The 21756-nt window shown below is 42.5% G+C and overlaps 1 protein-coding gene across 1 annotated transcript in view; it reads right to left on the minus strand.

The window, feature by feature from the left end:
- Positions 1-6255, minus strand: part of THBS4 (thrombospondin 4) — a 55828-nt gene extending 49573 nt beyond the window's left edge. Inside the window, exon 1 of the mRNA XM_007059014.3 lies at positions 5854-6255. Coding sequence (XP_007059076.1) covers positions 5854-5941 — 88 coding nt within the window. The 5' untranslated portion in view covers positions 5942-6255. The remainder of the gene's footprint in view (positions 1-5853) is intronic.
- Between the last annotated feature and the right edge of the window lie 15501 nt (positions 6256-21756).

The following is a 21756-nucleotide window of genomic DNA, read 5'->3' on the forward strand; positions in this document are numbered from 1 at the left end:
GGATATTTTAGCAATTAATCCAAACTCTCTCTGAAAGGCAGCTAGAATATATGAAGCAATCTTTCACTCACGACATCAGACTTTTTATAGCCTTTGTTGTCACTTATTTTGTTTTAGCATCAGTTGTTAGCAAGCATTATCTATTACTGCTCAAATACTAGCATCCTTTACTCTATTTTTCAATTCAAATTATTAAAATCTTTTAATTCAGATTTCTAAAATTCATCTTTTTAATAGAAATCTCTTAACCCACTCTTGTTTTTATAAATTCAGACACTGTCATTCATGCTTCAATCAGGTCCAAGATCTAAAGTCAAAATATGCATGTAAAAGATTTTCAGTGCACTGTACTGTATGGTACAAATATTTTGGTTTCAGTTAATATAGTCTACATAGGCAGATATCTAATATGATATAAATGACTGCTTTCTTTGCTGACTTTCCAGAAAGCTAAAAAGACATTTTATGTAAAAAAGACCCACATTCTCTTCATAGTATACCAAATCAAGGCACATCTGAAGGTATAGATTAAGAAACTAAAAGGAGTGACATAATGAAATCTACTTGAATTCTCTTTAACTTTTAAAGAATGCATATAGACCTTTTTCTGATAGTCTGACATAGTTAGAAGCATAGAATCTCTCTTACTTTTTCCTTTTTAACCCATATATCAAATTGTGCTTTTCTCAATATTTCCAAATCTTTGAATACATTTTTCTAGGACAGAATTGGAACAAAGGCACGCTTTTCTGTTGATGAAATAGTGTTCTTTCACTATGCTGGTTAATTATTACTGCTTTTTGAGTAATAAATAGAGATGGGAAAGAAAAAGTTAATTAAATGCCTCCAAACCAAATCAACAATGCTACTAGAAATCTTGCACATCTCAGATATAAACCAAATATTATTAAAATTGCATATTTCCTATCTCCTTCCTATAAGAACTAATTACAAGGGAACCACTTCAGTAAACTTGTGGTAGTTCTGTTTATTTAGTCACAATGCTGTACATATGGTATGCCCGTTTAATAGCTTTATCATGTTTGGGCTATATTACTCCACCCTCACTCACATGAAGACAAAAACAGGTGGAACTCAATGGTGGTGGAAGATGGGGTACACAGAAGAAAGGTAACAGCAGCTCTGTGGTATGCTCTGCCTCAGTTTTCCAAGGTTATAATATATAGTTTGGGCTGAAATGGTCAGGGTCAGGTAGGCCTGCTCTGCCTGGCCTCATCTCCTGTCCCTCTGTCCCTCAGCTACAACAATTTTGACTCAGTCCACAATATTTTTTCAAAGTGACCGCTCTGTATAATGAATTTGACCCAGTCCACTGAATGCACTTTTCCCTACACCCGGGGCAGCAGTTGTCTCCAGGGCAGCCAACAGAAGGGACCACATGGGAACACAGCTTCCTCCAGGATCACATGAAAACACCTCAGCTGTGAGGAGGCACTGGGATTCCATGGTGCTCCCAAGTTCTATGCTCCCAAGTTCTATGCAAGTCTCAGGATACCAGCTGGGTTAGAGGGCAGAATCGCTCCCCATTGCATTTGGATGCAAATGGAATTCCCCCACAGAATGAGGAAAGAAGGAGGTTCTCCCCTTATAGGCGGCCTTAATTTCTTACAAACCAATTGAAAGTTGCACCAATATTCTACGATTTAATGGCCTGATTCTTATGCACCTCAGTCTCCCACTGATTTTACTAGGTGTTGTGGTACACTACAAAAGAAGGACCAGGACCTAAATGTACCCAAGATTTATTGTCGAATACCAGAGAAATGAATGTCTGAGAGCCACCTAGCCAAATGCCATCGACAGCATTTAATTTATATCCATAAACAATTTCATTATATACACAGGGCAACCAAGAAGGATTGAGCCCTCACTTCTACTGAGATCAGTGGTACGGTGGAGGAGGGATTGACACCTCTTCACATTTGGCCCATAGAAAGCAGCCACATAGCCCCAATCAAAGACAGAAGGACAACTCACTACTTCATACAGCAAACCCGTGCAGGTAATAACCACCCAAACTATGCAGCTAAATCTTCTAAGTTATAACATTGGCATAAAATAGAAATCTTCTAGGTGTGTTAAATGCTAAACCAGTTATTGAAAAGGGCATATATTAGTAAATAGCTTTGTGTCAAGAGCATATTTTATATTAGCTAATTTCTTATGAGATTAATTAAGCTTGAATTTATTCAGACATTTAAAACTAAATCTGACTTAAATGCTGATAAATTAATACATTACATTAGGATATTTATGAAGTATTTAGAAATTCTGTACATGTTTGATCACTTCAGGCCTGCTCCTGAAGTCTTTATTCAGGCAAAATGCCCTTTAATAAGCATTTTCATGTTTAAAAGATATATTTGAATTGTTTGGGTTCTAATAAAGCACAACTTCTTAGCATCAATGGGATTCTTTTAGAAATAGGTGCCAGATCCATGTATCTGGGATGAATTAAGATGAACATCCATTGACTTCAATGCAGATGTATCACTGTGATCAAATCCATCCCTTGTGTGAGGCACTCATTTGCTATCAACAGTTATTAGCTAGGACAAGCGTCTACCCTCCTACAGGTATGTCTACATACTTAGCAGTATTCTCTGGACAGAGCTAGCTTTGGGGCCCCAGCAAGGCCATGACCTGGTTGGAAGGAACAAGAAGAAATGTAAAAGAGAATCACACTTTCATTTTAAGAAAAGTAATCTTCTAGCCCGTTTCCTTGGAACGGCAGACTTGAAAACAAACTTACATGAGCAAATTGCTAGAACTGAAAGGAACCACGCAGCAGATCTCGATTCATGCAGCCAAACATGCCCACAAACACCTACACTCTTTTGTTCTTTCATTCTTTTTTTAAATGAGTCAGTTAAGTTTGCGGCATATCCCAAGAATCATCTTACCAACTCTTTCCATATTCCTTAGGATGGACCTGTACAGTGCAGTGTGATAACATTGGAGGGGGATCAATTACATTTGAAGAGAGTGACAAAATATTGTTTTGGAGGCCAGCACAAAAATGTTAAGACTAACTGTGCATCTGGGATTTCTAGAAGAGAGGTTGTGAAGTTCTTAACAGAGAAAGGAGCTTGGGAGAATGAAGGCAATGAGGGAAGCTATTGAGGGTATCAGGGAGGAGACCAGCAAAAAAAGGGCTCCCATCCAAGGCAGTAGACCAGCAAAGTATCTGCCATCTCTGACAGAAGCATGGAGCCCACAAAGCTCTGCACCGTTCTCATGAATGCTGCAAAACAGGACACATGTTTCTCCCGTATTTGCAGACTCGCAGGAAGTACTGCAACAACAGGAGACATGAGGATTTCTTCAAGGATAGTTTGCTAAGGAACATAGTGAAAAATAGTTCAAGGCTGTTGGTGGTGTTCACGGAGCAGCTGAAGACAATGAAGCACGACTTCTGGGCCCAAGAAAAGAGCACCTACTGATGAGATTGCATCATAATGCAGGTTAGGAACAACAAGAACTTCCAGGTGTGAGAGCATCCACATTCCTGGATCTGTGTGCCAAGCTCGCCCAGTCCTCCAGTGGGGATGCACCAGAATGAGAGCTGCATTGACAGTGGAGAAATGAGTGGCAATCATACTCTGGAAGCAACACCCGATTGCTACCAGTCACTAGGAAATCATTTTGGAGTTGGAAAATGCATAGTGGGAGCATGCAAATTTGTAGGTTCATTAAATGTCTCTTGCTATGCAGGACAGTGACTCTCAGCAATGTGCAGGACATAGTGGATGGATTTGCAGCAGATTAGGGTGACAGACAACATGCATATCCCTATTTTGACACTAGCCCACCTTGCCATAGTACATCAACAGAAAGGGGTACTCTTCTATGGTTATGAAAGAATTGATGGATCACTGGGGATACTTCACTGATATCAGTGTGGGCTGGTGATGGATTTCGCTCACATCTTTAAGAACATGGGACATTCTTTCCCAACCAGCAAATTACTACTGGTGAAATTGAAATGCCAGCAGTGACTCTAGGGAACCAGCCTACCCTTTGCTCATGAAGCTGTGCACTGGCTACCTCAACAGCACCAACAAAAGAGACAACTACTGGCTCAGCAGGTGCAGAATGACTGTTGAATGTGCTTTTGGTAGATTGAAGGGGTGCTGATGGCATTTACTCACTCGATTGGATCACAGTAAGATCATAGTGGTCTGCAGGGTGCTGGTGGGGTCTCCACCAAGTATGGCATGTCTGTGCAGCAGCACCAGATCTATTGTTGGCTTCCCTGACCTTGTGTTATCTCTGGCAAAGTCCCTTCACTTTCACACAGCACTACTGCTGATCCCTGTGTACCCCTTTGCCTGCTCTACCAACTGAACCACACTGGACCAGTAAGAAAACATCAGATACATAACATGAAATCATCATAAAACAGTCATATAGTGCAGTCTAAGACACCCCCTACCCAGATTCTAATATTAGCTGTAGAAGAGAATCCCTAGGAAATAGAAGAGGCAATGTATACTTACTCTAAATGTATACTTGGATATTCAATGCCTATTTAATACAAAATGCTACTTGAGCCTTTGGAACCTGGCAAAGGTTTGTCTACAAAACAGACTTAAAAAAAATAAGTAAAAATAAGTCAATAAAAGTTAAAGATTCAGATTTTCAAAGCAGTCTGAGGGAAGGTGTGTGTCTGTGTTTTTTGAAAATCTCATCCATAATTTCCAGAGAGTGCCATCTTTTTGCCTCAAAAGCAAAGGTGCTGTAATTGTAAGTGGTCATAGAGAGTACACTACTTTACAAAGTTTAAAAACAGCCTATTTCCAAACTTATGGAAAAATTTCCCCTAAAGCAATCACATCTCCCAGTTCCAAGGTTACAGTGTTCAAATGAAAATGTGCAAACAGGTGGATAACTACAAGTAGAGGTTACTGGGAAATTAAACAACACAGCGTCCAGACATTACCAGTACTTTATTAGTAATACAAAGTCAAATGAGTAGTTTCTGAAATTCTCTAAGGACGAATTTAACTTTCACTAACTTAAGATTTTTTTTCTGCTCCCCCCACCCCACCACCCTGTTGTCAACTCAAGTTGGCACCAACTCTTAACATAATAAAGGCACTTTTGTTTTAGTGAGCCTTCAATAAATTAAGATGTTTGTGCCTGACAAATTCATTCCTTTTGGGGTACTTTAGAGTAAATCACCCTAAAACTAAGCACAAGTAGAAAGAACTGGGCCTATGTCTAATCCTTAGTAACATTGTCCTCACATAGGTACGGTTCGTGTGTACGGAGACAGAGAGAAGAATAGAGACCAGAGGAGACTAAAAAATAGGAGATGATAAGAATAACCCTACAGAATGTCACTAAGAGGTGAGACATGTCACAGATACCTGTGAAACTTAATCACACGGCTTCCTCACATCTGGGTATCTAGTTAAACAACACGATCCCAGACCAATACTGAAATAGATGTAGAGACATCTCATTGCCCATTTAAAGAAAAAGGAAAGTGTTTAAAAGTTTGAGACCCTGGTGCTTCCCTAGTCAGTTAATCCGCTTTAATTCCAATGTCTCTGAATGAAACATTGTTCCGCTGTGCCCCTTTCACGGGTTAAATAATGACCTCAAGGAGATTTATTTGCATTCAATCTAGCCATCTTTGCCACAGGGGATCCTGGGTTTCTATCACTGCCGTATGTTTCCAGTCAAGACACCTGCTGTCTAGCATGACAATGCACCTCAGCAGAATAAATACTCAGCGACCACTGGCGAGTCAGCTGGGAAAGCGCCCCACCTATTCCCATCGCAGCCCCTTAGCGCTCCGGCTGCCGAAGGGTAGCTGCCCCTTACCTTGCGGGGCAGGCTGGGCGCCAGAGCCCGGGCTGAACTGCAGGAGAACTTGCAAGAGCAGGACGGTGACTTGCCGCTTGCTCATCATGTTCAGTGCAGTGGTGGGAGAGAGTAGCCCAGACCCCTTCCCCGAGCTCAGCTCGGCTCCTGCCGCGCCTTGGGGGAAGAGGAGAAGGATGCGGGGAGCTGTCCCCTATGCAGAGAGGGGCGTGGAGCGCGGCTCTTGCTCCGAGGCTCTGCAGGGACAATCGCTCACTCAAGCTCGGCAGCCCAGACAGGGGCTGTTTAACCCGGGGACCTGCTCCCCGTGCGGGGAAGGAGGGCGGAACTTCGGGAGGCTGCCAGTCCATTGGCCGCAGGGTCCTTTCCCCTAGACCAGGCAGAGGAAGGAGGAGGGCGAGAGGCAGGGGGTGAAGCCGCTGGCTGGTGCGGGACAAGCCGCCTTAGAGGCGGACTGACACAAAGAGTTGCCCCGAGAAACACAGAGGCAGGCGCAGGGAGATCGGCTCAGGGAGTAGGGGGTCTCCCCAGCACTAAGGGGGAAAAGGAGTTTGGGGGGAGGTTCACTTTCCCTACTCTCTTGTATGTCGAAAAAGAGAAGCCACAACTTTGGTTGTTCTCATTTAAAATAAGAAATTAGAATCTGTACACTAGCAAAGACTGAAACAGAGCAACCCGCTCCTGATACCATTACCCGCCGTCATGGGCGCTTGCCTTGGAAATCCAGGGATGTCTTCCAACCACGTAACTCCATTTTACACCAAAAATACACGTGTGTCAAAAGTGGGACTCATATGGAAAATTAATTGAACTACTATTCACTTATATTAGTATCTGTTCCAGTAAACCTGCACCCAACAGATCCAAATGACAGCATTAACCAGTGTGGCCCTTAGGTAAATTATGAAAATCAATAGAAATTAAATACATCCCTAAAGGTGACCTGCAAAAGATTTTTTTTTTTTTTTAAATTGCGCACAGAGCACCATTGGGATTCTTTACCGGCACACATAAAGCATGCCCTTTAAAGATTTCTTTGCTGCTTGTTTTTTACCTGAAGGCTGGTCTACACCCAGAAATTGTACGGATTTAACTAAATAGGAAATGGCTGATGGAAATTGTGTAGGCTGATTTCAGAATGTCTGAGTGGTTGGTATCTGTTTAGTTTAGCCTCTCTCTTAAACTGGTTCCAAAGTGTTCACAAAAAGGAGTTGCACTGATTTAATTAATTCTGTTTAGAAAGTGGAGTGAATTTTGTTCCTCGAGTGGTCCTAATAAGAAAAATTAGGAATTGTCAAGCCTGGTCTTCCATGGCTTTGCTTAGAAGACTAGGGACCATTGGGAAAGCCCGGAGCATGTTTAATGTGAGCTCTAAAGCCTACATAGAGGTGGTGAGGTCTCTCACAAAGACTTCCTTTTATTCAATATGGTTATAGATCAGAGAAGTTGAATAAATGCTAAGGAAAACATAAATAAACCAACTAAAACCCCTCTCTTTCAATTAATTGTCAGTCTCTTAGGCTCTTGTGGTGTCACTATTTCAGTAATTCTCCAGGCACCACAGCGTCTTCCAGCCAGGCCAGGCCATAAATTTCTAACGTAAAACACCCAGTTCCTTTTGGAGCCGGGCTCTCTTGCAACCTCTCTCACGGATGGCCATGCAGAATTCCCATTCAGGTAGGCTTGTCTCATAAGTAATCTCCGGGCACTTTTGTGCTTGAAATCAAATGGGATTCCCAAGGGAGTATGCCATGGAATAACAGCTGCCTGGCTCCTCTCATGTTCCTTGCCAGTAGCACATAGCCTAGAGGTGCCACTGCCTTCTGTTGGGTTAGGGAGCAGGGGGGGGAAGTCTGGGGATCAGAGGGGACAACACAGGCAACACCATTGGGGATTCAAGTCAGTGTTGTTACCCTCTACCCCAGGCAGAATATGGATCATTGCTTGTTTGAATATCAGCAGGAAGGAGGAGCACAAGAAGGAAGGGACTTGTATTAGTGAGCAAAGGGGTATTGACTAGTGTGCAATGGCAGTCGTGCATGGAGTGCACAGTTAATGGGCAGTGCAGAGATTAGAACCATGCGGCTGGGGGGTATCACTGTGTGCCTGAACACTGCAAGCCATCTGGGGTGGGACTGGAGCACCCACCGCTTAGCAAGTGGAAGCCCCACCACCACTACATATGGAGTGCAGGTGCTGCAGAGGCTAGAATTAGAGACGTGAAGCAGTCCAGCTGCTGCTCTACACTCAGTAGGGTTGGGGGAGGAGAATTCCTTCACCCCCAGACCCTATCCTTTGAAAATATAAATTTAAGTGCCTGAGACAAAAACACCACCAAAGCAAGGAATCTGACAGCTATGTATTAAAGCATCAAGTAACTACTGTAGACACTACAGAGAAAAAAAGGACAATGTTAAGGTTTGCCATCACTAATCTAAGTTAACAGACTCAAATATTTGCTATAGTTGTTGTTTAGCTCCATTAAGCAATGTATTCATTAGAGTTTGTCAAAATATAGGGAACATTTTCATGAGACTTCCCTTTTTTGTCTACAGCATTTACAATTTTTTTTTTCTCTCTGACTAGCTCAAGTTCTAATTAGGTCATAGAGGTGATTCTTGATGGTGTGCACTGACAGCAGTGGATTTAATGCTAGAAAGATTTCTGCTCCAGTGCCATGAATTTCACAGTATTTGCTTTCTAAGGGCCAAATTCTGTTCCCACATGTGTGCGCCAGGAGTTGCATGTGCATATCAGAGAGCAGAATTTGGTTCTAACAAATATGCTGTGCTACCTAATAAAATGTCAGAGAACAGAGCAAGTTCACAACTTCTATAAAAACAGAAGGCAAAATCCATGTTTACATGTACTTAGCCAGTGCACATAAAAGGTCCTTGCAGCTTTCCAGGCTTTCATTTCTATGTTCAGTTTTATTACTGTTATATGTTACAGACTGAACAGGATTTTATACCTATGCACAACCTTCTTTATAAGGATTTTCACAAAGTACTATGTTTATTTGCTGTCTGGATGTGAGTATTTGACCTTTTAACTGTCTCTTCGGAAAACAAAACTACTATTATAGTAACTATTACATTTTTACTGTTGTATATTCTCTGAAATTTCAACTCCAGGTTAGCTGAGCGGAGCTTAAACTTTTGAACAGGAATCATGAAAAATTACTAAGCACTATATTATCAAAAAAAGTTCATACATTTAATAACATGATTATAAAGAAATTTCTTAAAGGCACATGAGACTGCAATCCTTAATATAGGGTCTGTGAGTGAAGCTCAACTCAACTGTTAAAATATTTTTCTTTCCTAATTTATGTAAATCAACAGAATACTAAGCATACAGAATTTAGAGAAATCGTCAACACTGCAGGTTTTCCTTTTTTTAAGCAAAAAAAAGGCAGTGTCTTGTTCAAATTCCAAGTAATGGGGGGAAAAGCCCAATCGATTAATTCAACTTTCATAATTTGTTCTTAATATGCGACGAAAGACTCACTGGTTTTCATGAAAGGGTGCCTGGGTCACTATTTTAAAAACTTAGAATACTTGCCAATCTAAGACACAGGAATGAAACACAGCTCTAAATCACAGCCTTTTACTTTTATTTTGATAATACAGACCTAACCCTTCAACCTGTACACAGGTGAAATTCAGATGGACTTCAAAGAGTTTTTCCCGTACAGAAATGCAGGCTCAAGCCCTAAACTTTCCAAAATGACATATAATCCTTCCCACTTTGCATGCGTAGCTTTCATTAACACTAACAGGAGTTTCAGGGAAGCATCCTAGTGGAGAAAGATCCCGGCTAGCCCCTGGATTGGTGAGGGAGGGTGCAAGCTGCCTCCTCTTGATCCCTGCACTGGACTCTGCAGTAGCACAGGGATGAATTTGGCCCTGGGGCAGTGTAGAAAGGGCTGATCCTTCTACAGCTGTTTAACAGATGTATCCCTCCAATACAGCCAGTTTAGCCTGCACCCAGAGAAGAGCCACAGATGCACCCTCCCTCCCTCCACAAAGAAACAGTCTCCTTTAGGCCACTGAACTTGCAGGCAGCAATGGCCACCTATCCTTGCACGCTCCAACACAGGGAGACTATGGGGATGGGAGTCATATAAGTGCCTAGACAGACAAACAAGGAAGTAGATTATAGCTAGTCCCTGGATGGTGGATTAGGAAGGAAAGATTCCTTGAACCCTTCCCCTCCCAGTGCGTGTGTTCAAGAGAAACATAATTTGACCCTTAGTGTGGAACTGTGCATAATTTTACTTCGAATTAATGTGGCTGATCATATAGTGCTCTGAAACACACACAGGGACAATGATTTCCTTTGATTTACCTATACTCCTGATAATTTGGGGCTAAAATTCTGCTCTCAGATCTGTATGGTAGATTTCAACTGTGCCATTCTGCTCTCACTTCATTTATAGAATGCCCATTAATGTCCTGCAGACCTGTTGAGGTCTGAGAGTACGGTTTTGCTCTTATTTCCTTATTTTTATATTTCTTTATGAACTGGGGATGTTAATAGATTGTTATTTCAATGGAGTTTTCTTTTCGTGTGAGAATAATGTGATATTTTGCCTCTCCATGTTGAAGGATCAGAATATTTTACTTGCATACTTAAAATAACAATTGTAATAATAGAGTACCAATGAATGGCTCCAGGAATGCTGAAGTGTGCTGCTAGCCCATTCAATGCCTTTATAGGTCCACAACAAAACATTATAATGAAGGGGTTACCAGTATCAGTATAATTTGACCAATATTGGTTTAATATGATCACACTTATGTTTTCAGTGGATGACCAGTTCCTGTTTAGTGTGGTTCGAAACTCACAATATCCATTCCATGGGAAAGTCCAACATTTCAAAATTTCCTTTTTGTCTAGATTGGAAAGAAAAGTTAAAATTTCCTGTGAAATGAAAATTCCCCTCCCCCCAAAAAATTGTTTTGGAAATATCGAATCAATCTTATCAAAATGCACTTTATTTTTGATTTTTTATTATATAAAATGATGCAGAGTAGTCAAGATGACAAACTCAAAATGAAGTGCCTCAACCTGAGTGACATGAAGCTTTTAGAGAATTTTTTGTTGAAGATTTTGACTAAATCAGTACATTCCCATTGGACATTTCAATTTTGTGGAATCAGCATTTTGAGATGGGAAAACTGTTATGTTGGGAAATTTTTGACCAGATTTTTCCTATTTTTTTATTTATTTATCCAAACTAAGCTGAATCTTTGGGAAGTTTACGTACATATTGCTGAGTCATGTCCCAAAATTTCTTATAAGGGCTACAAACACTTCAGAAGGTTTAATATTCCTTGTTTAAAGTAGTAATTTCACTAGAAGATGCCCTCTACTCCTAAGAAATGAATAACCCTTATGAGAAATAATCTCTATGATAGCTCTTTGTGACTGTTGATACATGCAGTTTATAACTATCACCACAGTTACCTCACAAAGCTAGGTCATTGTATTTGATTTTAACTATAATGCCACACTCACATTTTTCTTGTTCTGTGCTGTGAATTCCCTCCAGCTGCTGCCTTTTTTATGCCTCTTTTAAGACTAGGACCAGGCACAATGGCCAGATAATTCACATTTCACTTCTGCAAGGCATTCTGAGTTTAACTCTTTTGGCAGCTTTCCCTTTCCACACGGACAAAATACAATGCAACCTCCCCATCACTCTTTCCTTTTTCTTCCCTCTCATTCACATTGAGTGTGGTTCCCTGCTTGCTCTCCTCCTCTTGTTAACCTTGGAATAGGTTAATTAAGAAGATTCACGTTGCACCTTTTCCCCTATCTCTATCTTTGGGGTTTTAGTTAGTAGGGCTAGGTGCAAAGGAGACAAGATTTATTAAACAAGGACCTCAACTAAAGAATAACCAGATATAAACAACTCGGATGTTAACACAACTGTGGGCTTAAAGCCCTGAACCCAAGAACCCTTTACACACAATGGGTACAACAGCAATAATGTAAGGGTTAACACGTCACCATATATTGTAGGTAGGAAGGATGCACAGACACCAATGGAGACGACAGACTGGAACGCCTGACACCGAAGAATACAGGACTCAGGACACAGGAACATACGGGGATCTTCACACAGGTAAACTGTGATCTTCTCTCTTCAGGTCAGTTCTTGACTCACTGTCGTGCATGGAGCAACGCGTACAGTAACTTAACTCTTTAGGTGGAATAACTAGCGAGCGTGAGCAATGCAGCACTGACCTGCCTATAGAGAGGGTGGTCAGACAAGTCAAGCTAGGGAATCAGGTGGTAAGAGCACAGGTACAGGTTTACATATCCCCTTCTTGGTGATTTTATAGCTTTAGCTATATTTGTTATCATCTACACTGCTTAAGCTTCAGGTTTGCCGGAGTACCTGGACCTATTCATGACCCTTTTTACCTTAACTTTGACCCATCCAATAGTTGCCACAATTAAAATAATAGTAACAACTTGCAAGATTAAAATAATGATAAAGGGATGGACAAGGATGTGCCAGGCTTCTGCAAATTCGGTGGGAATGATAAATAGACTTTCCCACCAATGGGCAAACTTGGAATTTTTCAGCACCCTTTTAAGAATCTTCTTGATTTGATAGGTGGAATGATGCATGGCCAGCATTATGCTTTTACTGTGCTCCACTAGATCTTTAATATGATTTTCTAGGACCGGATACTGTACCAATTGTTTTAACACATTGATGTTAATCCCTAGATTAACAGGGTTCATGTGCTGATACAAATTAAGACAATGGATATTTTGCACATTTATCTTATCTGAAATAAAAGTTACATCACATCCCTGAATGATAAGTACAAAATAAATACATAAATTTACATGAGGATCATTGACAATCTCCTAGAAGAAATTTACAATAAACTTTTTACATTTATTCCTGATGGAAATACAGTTGCTGTTTATCACTACTAGCTCAGACTGATTGCTCATATGTGATTGCGGGTCATAGTGACACCTTCCCTGGTCTGGGCTTAAAGAAATGTGTGGTCCTTCATACACATTTGTGGTACAAATACAGCCATTATTTGGTTCCCAGACACAAACACTTAAATCAACACACTGGTATTTTTCCTCATCTTTAAGTACCTATTTTGGAATGTCTACAGGAATCATGATTGTCTGATTAATGATGATTCCAAGTGGGATGAGGGGATACACCCAATTTGTGCTCACGTTATTGATGGTTAATATATGGGCAGTGACTCTTTAAATTTGGGTCAAAGCTGAAATCAACAGCTTACACCAAGTGTGGTGTTCCTTTTCAAAGGGTGTAACATCCCTTAACATTAAATTCTTTATTTCCATTGGGATGATGCCTTGAAATCCTATGCTAAGAATTCCAACTGACCACATTCTGTAGCCATGCTTGCACTTGGATGCAGGTAAGTGCCCACAATGTATTATATTGTAGATACCTATGGCACCTATTACCTTTTCCTGATTTTGTTTTTGGGCATTATACCTTACGGAGATGGTGGTGATGATGTCATAGTTCAGGTCACTGATTTTGTTTAATGATGTTATCAGGTTGATTTAAGGATGAGCTAGGCTATTACCCTTTAAGGAGTTTACCACTCCCGGGCCAGCTCCTACAACACCTAATACTTTCGCGGTTAGATCTCTTTTTATCTCAGAATACCTGGGCTCAGTATTGTTAACCCATACATCCCATCACTGATGATTTTGTGAAAGGTGCACATTTAGGCTATACATTTTCTACCAATAGTTGCATATCCATAGTTACCTTCTTTAGAGCATATCTAGGGTTAGTAATCAGCAACCATCTCAGATCTTGCTTTACTAACATGGGGCTGATGTGATTAGTATATGATTTGGGAATTACAATCACTTCCATGTGTTATTTGACTCCAAACACCCCTGCCAAATATCATACCCCTGAATTATTTATAAAGATGGAAATATTTATGCTTCCGTAACAACTAGCTACAAATAATGTTTGCTTATACAATGAACAAAAATGATTTACACCATTAGAAGTATTGCAGTAGTGCTCAGGTCTGCTACTACAATTCAAATGTACAAAGTATGCTTCTGAAGGGGTATGCAGTCTTACTTTAAAATAGGGTACATAGAACTGAGCGTTTATAAACACTTTCACCTGCATTATCCCTTCTCTAACTCAAGGTGTCAAATTAGAGGTCAGGCAAGCACAGCTTAACAGACTTCTTGTCACAAGTCCACCGGATCAATTTATTATGTGTTTGTCTTGGATCTTCCCCCACCCCACAACTTTTACTAAATGTAACAACCCTATTCAGGGATTCCAAATCCTTGCTTGATAATGCTGTTTGAGCACTATCATAGGGGAGAAAGGCCATATTAGACCTCTCTCCTCTTTCCAACAGAGGAAACAATAGGCCCCACTCTTATACGCAAATACCATAATATGGCCAACATCATCTGTTAATGCTGGGCCATGATACGCTCCCCAAACTTTTGGTAATGTTTTACCAATCTGCTCAGTTTTCTTAATACCCTTTATAGGCTCCACACTGCAAAAATAATGTTCCCCTTGGTCCACAGACAGCATACAATACATATTTACACATCTTATAAACCATAAGAGGCGACTGAAGAATCTTGACCCCAACAGCATAACCAAACAGAATGTCAATTATACTTTTGGTTTTACATGTATAACTCAGTCCCCTTCCACTTCTTAAGCTGAGTGGAGTGGAACCACTTCAGTTTTTTACCTTTCTTCCCCTTCAGCTCAACCTCATAGACGGTGGGGCTGGCTTTGTTTGTGATAACCACTGGTCCCACCCCCCTTGGACTTAGGGTATGCCCTTGGTCAGAAAATAACTTATACATAACTTTGTCCCCAATTTCCCATTCAATGGGGTTGAGGCAATTCCCAGTATCTTATCCATTATTTTTATGTTGGCTTTCAGCTGGAAGGCTACTTGATGTTGAATTGAGCTGATGTCATTTAAGACTTTTTCATGATTCTGTCCACTACGAGCCATGGCTGGTGGTCATCTGAGGGGGGAACCTCCCAGCCACCAGTGCTCAGGTGTTCGTATTAGGCATTCCATCAGCACCTCATGTGGGGTGAACCCGTGAGAGGACACAATTGATCTCATTGCCATTAAGACTAACGGGAGCTTCTGGTCCCAGTTTTTGCCCTGGCCACTGATGATCTTCCTCAGCGCTGACTTAATGGTCCTGTTTGTCTGCTCAACAAGCCCAGAGCTCTGAGGGTGCCCTGCAATATGAAGCTTTTGGCAAATTCCAAGGGATTGGCACATGGTCTTCATGACCTTTCCCATGAAGTGGGGTCTCTGGTCATAGTCTATGATTTCTGGCAGCCCAAACCTGGTGAATGTTTGTTCCATTAATACCTTTGCCATTGTTATGGCTGTGGAGTCACGAGTGGGGTACGCCTCCACCTACTTCATGAATGAATCCATGACTACTAAACAATATTTGTGACCACATCCTGTGCATGGTAAGGAACCTGTATCATCAATTTGTAGGCAGGACCATGGTCCCCCAATGCCTTGGTGCAACTTAGGCCCTTTGATGACTTTTCTGTTTGAGTTGTTTTTGGCACAGGCCAGACAGTTTTGAATGTATTTGGTCACATCTTTGATAATGTCTGGCCACCATGCTACAGAGGTTATTCGGCCTACAGTCTTCTCCATGCAGAAATGCCCCTGGTTATGGGCCAGACTAATCATCTCTCTATGGGGATAGGTGGGCATAACCAGAACTGGTGACGCATCTTTCGCATCTTTTCTTAAGGCCATTATGAGTTTGTGTTTATTTTAAAAAATATGATAATTGCGATGTTCCTCCTTTTTTAGCATGTTGTGGATCGCCTTATCTTTATTCTGCAGTTCCTTCACATCCAGTTGCCCTGTTAATTCCACCTCTTTCGACTGTACTGTTAGCACCCCCTCGTCAGAATGGGTCCAGAAATATTCCTCTCCCAATAAGGTGGCTTTCTTTGTCAATTGGTCGACTTTGTTGCTCAACATAGAGATCTCTGCGTGGTCCTGACGGTGAGCCTTCACCTTGCAAAGGTAAGTGTTACCTGATCTTCTGGATGCTAACTTCCACGCATGGTGCAGCAAATACTTCGAGTGTGCAATCTGTCGTCCATCGGCTGACCTCATTCCTCGTTGAACCCATACTGGCATCCACGCACTTAATGCCCATATGATCCAATCAGAATCGGAACATATCCATATGTCTTCTGGATCTTCCTCATGTAGCACTACTAGCACTGCCACTATTTCTGCGTCCCGGGCTGAGTTTGGCCTTACTGTTCCTTGCAGGGTCTTCTGAGACTCTCTCCATAATGCTGCATAGCCTGCATGGGGTTTTCCATCCCTGTGGAAACAACAACCATCCACCACCCAGATCTTTAAATTCTGGTCCTTCACTCTTTGATAATTGTTTTCCACTTGGAAGGGTGACTTAGTCTGTTCCATTCATTAGGAGGCAGTGGACATTCATGCTCTTGGCCTTCTTTGAGGAGGGCATAAGGTAGAACAGCTAATTGAGATGTTTTCTGCATGTCAACAGTTTTGTTCATGAGGCTAAGCATCCATCCAGCAAGTCTGGGACTTGACATTCGACCCTCATTAATTGACCAGAGAGAACATACTTGGTGAGTGTGGTGGTTTTGAGGATCACTGGGGACGTGCCAATTAAATATTCCCAGTGACACAGGGACCATACTAGAGCCAGTACTACCTTTTTCACAGGTATTGTATTGCCTCTCCACTTCACTCAGGACTTTTGATCCATAAGCAATGGGCTCGAGTCCATTGCTCTGGTCCTGGAGGAGGACTGCACTGATGTCTTGGTCTGCTGTTCCCAACAGAAGTTGGTATGGCTCATTGGGCTTCGGATATGCCAGTGCAGGTGCTCTAGTGAGGGTTTGTTTTAAAGCAGTGAAAGCCTCTTGGTGTTCTTGATCCCACTTCCATTCCTGGCCTACCCTAAGCAGTGTGTACAGAGGTAGCTACTAAGATGTCGTCCACATAGCTCAGGATATTGTCTCTTTCTCCCATGGAATTCCACATTCTTGAGACAAATCAGTGGCAAATCGAGGGAGCATTGTGGAATCCCTGTGGGACGCGGCTGAAGGTGTACCGCCAGTCCTTATACATGAAGGCGAACTTATACCAAGCTTATTGGTGAAGTGGAATTGAAGAAAAGGCGTTTCAGAGGTCCAGTACGGAGAACCATCTCGCTCCTGATGCAATGGTTGCCATTATTTCATTAAATTTTGCAACCACTGGGGCTAGGCATGGGGTCACTCTATTGAGCTCAACGTAATCTATCGTTAATTGCCATGTCTTCTTATCCACCTTTATGACAGAACACATTGGAGAGCTGCACAAGCTTTCAGTCTCTATGAGCACTCCTTGCTCTACTAGTGCTTCAATGTTCTTGATGCCATCTTCTGCAGCAGCAGGATAGTGGTACTGACTTGATGGTTTGGGATCTGGCTCATTAACCACTACCTCGGCTGTTATCTTTCCACACTGGAGTTTTTTTTTAGCAAACACCTCCAAGTGTCTTTGTGCAACTATAGCCACTTCTGCTTTCCAATCAGGCATCACTAGATCTTCAGGTGCCTTCACAGCTACCACATGGTGGGATGCTGGAATTACCACATGCTGTCCGTTTTCCACATTCTGGATCAACCTTTGATTAAGAAGATCCACTACCAGATTCAACTGCGATAGTAAGTCCATGCCAAAGATACCTTGGCCACCTAAGGCTTGAATTCCAAAGACAGCTTTGGTAGCAATTGTATGGATGACACATCTGATTGGCTTTGTGAAGAAAACCATACCTTCCCTTCCATTAAAGCCTACTAGGACCTTTATGTCTTTGATGGGGAGCCTTTTCACTTTAGGTTCAGCATCTGTGCATAGGACTGAAACTGTGGCACAGGTATCTATCAACATCTGATGACCACGTTTCCCAAATGCTCCCTCCATCGTGACTGATGTGGTTGGTCTTCCCCATTTGTCGTGTGTTATAGGTGCTGTTACTGGGGAATGAGGGGGAGCTTGGCCCCATCACATCAGATTAGGAGTGTTTCCTTCTTGATGCTTGCTGGAGACTGCTTCCTGTTTCTCGTACCTCGTGAGCCGTTGTAGCAGCTTCTCTGCTAGTAATCCATTTATGGCTTCATTAGTGTCAAATTTAAGCAGCTTCTTCCATAAGGCATTTCTGAATGCCCTCTGCTCCTCATTGTGAGAGCTGTTCTGGTAACTATTTTTACCATGATGCTATGCTGCAGACCTTTTTTTCCCTTGCTGACAGATGGAATTCCCTCTGTGACCTTTGGGAAACTCCTTTTCTTTGCTACTCTGTCTGTGGTCACTGCTACCTTCTTCCTGGATCCAGGTACAGGGAAGGCTTCTCTCTGGATTTCATAGGCCTCTCGTAACCTGTCCTCCAGTTCCCTCAGTGAGATGGTCTGATGGTTCAGTGATCCTAAAGTAACTTTCAGGGTAGGAGCTAACCCTCATAAGACTGCTTCCTGAAACTCTGGAGTGTCGCATGAAAGAGCACCAGCCAGAAATACAATAGCTTCTTCCTGTTTAAGTACTTTTCAGGTCATTCATGAACCTGTTGCCATTCACAGTAGTACCTTCCTATTAGATTTTGGTGCGGAAAGTAGAATTTCAGCACACCTTCAAACAGCTGTAGAGTGTTCTCTGTGTCCCCCACCTGTAGATGGATGGGGAGGGTACTGAAATCTTCTCCTGGCATACACTCCCACACCAACACAGCAGCATCCTCTTTGCCAAGTCCAGGGAGAGCATTTACCTTGGCCGGCCAGCCTAGGGCCGTCTCTTGATTTAAGGAACCAAGGGCTTTTCCCACTGCCTTTGCCTGCTCTGGAGTATTCGGCTTGAACTCATGCCAAGTCTTTGTAGAATGTGACGAGGTAGGCCCACAGCTAATTACCACCATGAGAAGGTTTCTCCCCTCCTGGAATTCAGTCTCAATCGGTGCTGAAGGCTGCTTTCTCTCTGCTTCCCTTGTCTCCAGATGTCTTGATATTCTATGGAGAATTTCCTCTCAGAGTCCTCTGAGCTGTTATTGCACCGGCTGCAGCACAGGAGGGGCAAACCGCAGCCACTGGGAGCTGCGTGCAGCCGTACCTGCGGATGCTCAGGAAAACAAAGTGTCTTGTGGCCTGCCAGGGGTTTACCCTGAACAAGCCGCAAACCAAGTTTGGGAACCCCTGCTCTATAGCTAATCTGCATATAACAATTTCATTACTGTGTTTGGGAGACTGCACAGATGGTCCAACTGCCACAGTTCTTCAAAACCACCCACACAATAACCCCAAACACACACATCCTCATTTGCCACCCACACAAATTCACACAACTCTCCCAGCACACCGCAACCCACACATAAATCAACACAGCTATCCTAGCACAACCCACACATTTGCCCACTCTCACACTTACTATAAAACCATAGCCACAGATTATCACCAGGTTCAATTGTGACCAGGATTTGTGGTCTATTACCATCCAATGTTTAAGTTCTCAGCCAGTTTTGGCTTTCTGACACACAGCTTTGTTAATTATCCCTGTGATGGGCTTTCAGCTACTAGTTATTTAAATTTGACAAAATATTACTCCCCAAAAGCTGCACAGCATATTTTTTAAACATAAATAAACAAGTACTCACCTCTGGAATGTCATTTTATACTTATTGTATATGACTAGCTTTGGCAAATGTACTTTGCTAGCTAATATATAATTTTGGTCTTATAGTCCAAACAGAAACATATTTATGTGGCATATAACAATGTAAATGAGTATTCTCCCATTTCATTTCCATGGAAAGATGAGATATACTCTGTCTACCGTAGTTCTGATGGAAGGACAGGGTCCTAAATTGTTTTTAAATCAGGCCCATATCTAATATGCTCCAGTATCTCAGAAAAATGTGCAGGGATTTCTTACAGTTACTATCATGACTTATGAACTTGAATTAACTCTTGAGTTCCTCTTTCATATTAATAGTAAAGCACAACATACTGGGTGACATAGACATGTGTGTAACATTATTTAACAGAAAACAAGATACAGTACAGCGAGCAAATATTTGTGCATCTCACCAAGGAATTATTTTTAACATTTTTTCCTAACTACTGTGATACATTAAACACTTATTTGTTCAAAGTCACTTTTTTAAAATAGCAAACCATGTTTTTCCTTCTCTGTGAATAGACATAATTAAAACAAAATGTCAGAAAGGAGTAATGTAATAATCTACATTATTTCTGCTTATATAAATATACAGGGCACTTTTTCTTGTGGTTAGTGTTTATTGGGAGCAAAGGCAGATTTAGACTTGACAGAAGCCTACCGTGATTTAACATTTTAACAGAGTAATGTCTATTGTTGTGAAGAAATTGCAGAGTAATCAAGTTTGTGGGGAAAACAGAAGTTAAAGTAACCCCACAGCCATAAGAACACCATGGAAAGCGGTGGCTGTCGGCTGGGAGCCCAGCTCTGAAGGCAGAGCTGCCACCAGCAACAGCATCATCATGGTAGCAGTAAGGATGGCATGGTATCACCACCTTTACTTCTGTGCTGCTGCCTGCAGAGCTGGGCCCTCAGTCAGCAGCCACCGCTCTCCAGCCACCCAGCTCTGAAGGCAGCGCAGAAGTAAGGTTGGCTATACCACATCTCCCCTAAAATGACATTGCAACCCCTTGGCAACTCCCTTTTGGGTCAGAATCACCAATTTGAAAAACACTGGTGTCCCCTGTGAAATCTGTACAGTATAAGGTAAAAGCACACGAAAGACCAGATTTCACAGTCCGTGACACATTTTTCATGACCGTGAATTTGGTAGGGCCCTACATAGGTATAAGAAAAGATAACAAAAAGTTTATGTATAGCCAGCGTAACAGAGAAGCTGTAGACTGCGCAGTTGGAGGTGACTGCAGTGAGTCACGTGGACAGGGTCTAACTGATTGCCATTCTGACCAAAGGGAAAATTCCTTCTTGACCCCAAATATGGCAGAGACCTGGGGGCTTTTCACCTTCCTCTGCAGCCTAGGCCATGGATCACTTGCAGGTTTAAACAAATATAAATGGTAAATTCTCTATAACTTGAAGTCTTTAAACCATGATTTGAGGATTTCAGTAACTTGGCCACAGTTTAGGGGGCTATTTCTGGAGTGGGTGTATGCAGGAGGTCAGACGGATGATCATGATGGTCCCTTCTGACTTTAAAGAATATAAGTGCATCCCGATGTGCTTTTCACTTGTAACTGATCACTGCTTATGCCTGCTTGCCTTCATCAAGATGTTAGCTCCATCTGCGGCACGGTGGAAAAGCTCTATCCAACAGTGTTTCAATGCAATCACCCAAGCCACTGTGTTCCTGTTCCTCTTTACAACCAGGAAGCCTTCTGTAGGGTTAAAATGCTGAGCAGGTGCTCAGGCCTAGCTAACGCAGACCAGCCAGCTGTCTCCACTCCCACTAACCCCCGGCTGTGCAGACAGACCCTGTGTTGGCTGCCCAGGGCTGACAGTGAGGCTCAGTGGCGAGGGCACTCAACTAGACTTGGAATGAAGGGGAGAGGGGGAAATTAAAGGCGCCACCACCCCTGTCTGCGGAGCTGCGGGCTCATGCAGCGGGCCGCCCCAGTAGCCAGGTCTATGCGGTGGAGAGGGGGCCTCGCCTTGTTCCCTCCCCGTGGTGGGGGCGCCGCAGCTCCGGGGCGGGCGGCTGGGCCTAGGCTGTGTTGGGAGGGTGCCGGGCCGCTGTGGGCGGGCTCCGGCCGCCCAGAATTCCGCGACACGCGCTAGCGCTGCACCCCGC

This window comes from Chelonia mydas, chromosome 5 (assembly GCF_015237465.2).
Source record: "Chelonia mydas isolate rCheMyd1 chromosome 5, rCheMyd1.pri.v2, whole genome shotgun sequence".
Lineage (NCBI taxonomy): Eukaryota > Metazoa > Chordata > Testudines > Cheloniidae > Chelonia > Chelonia mydas.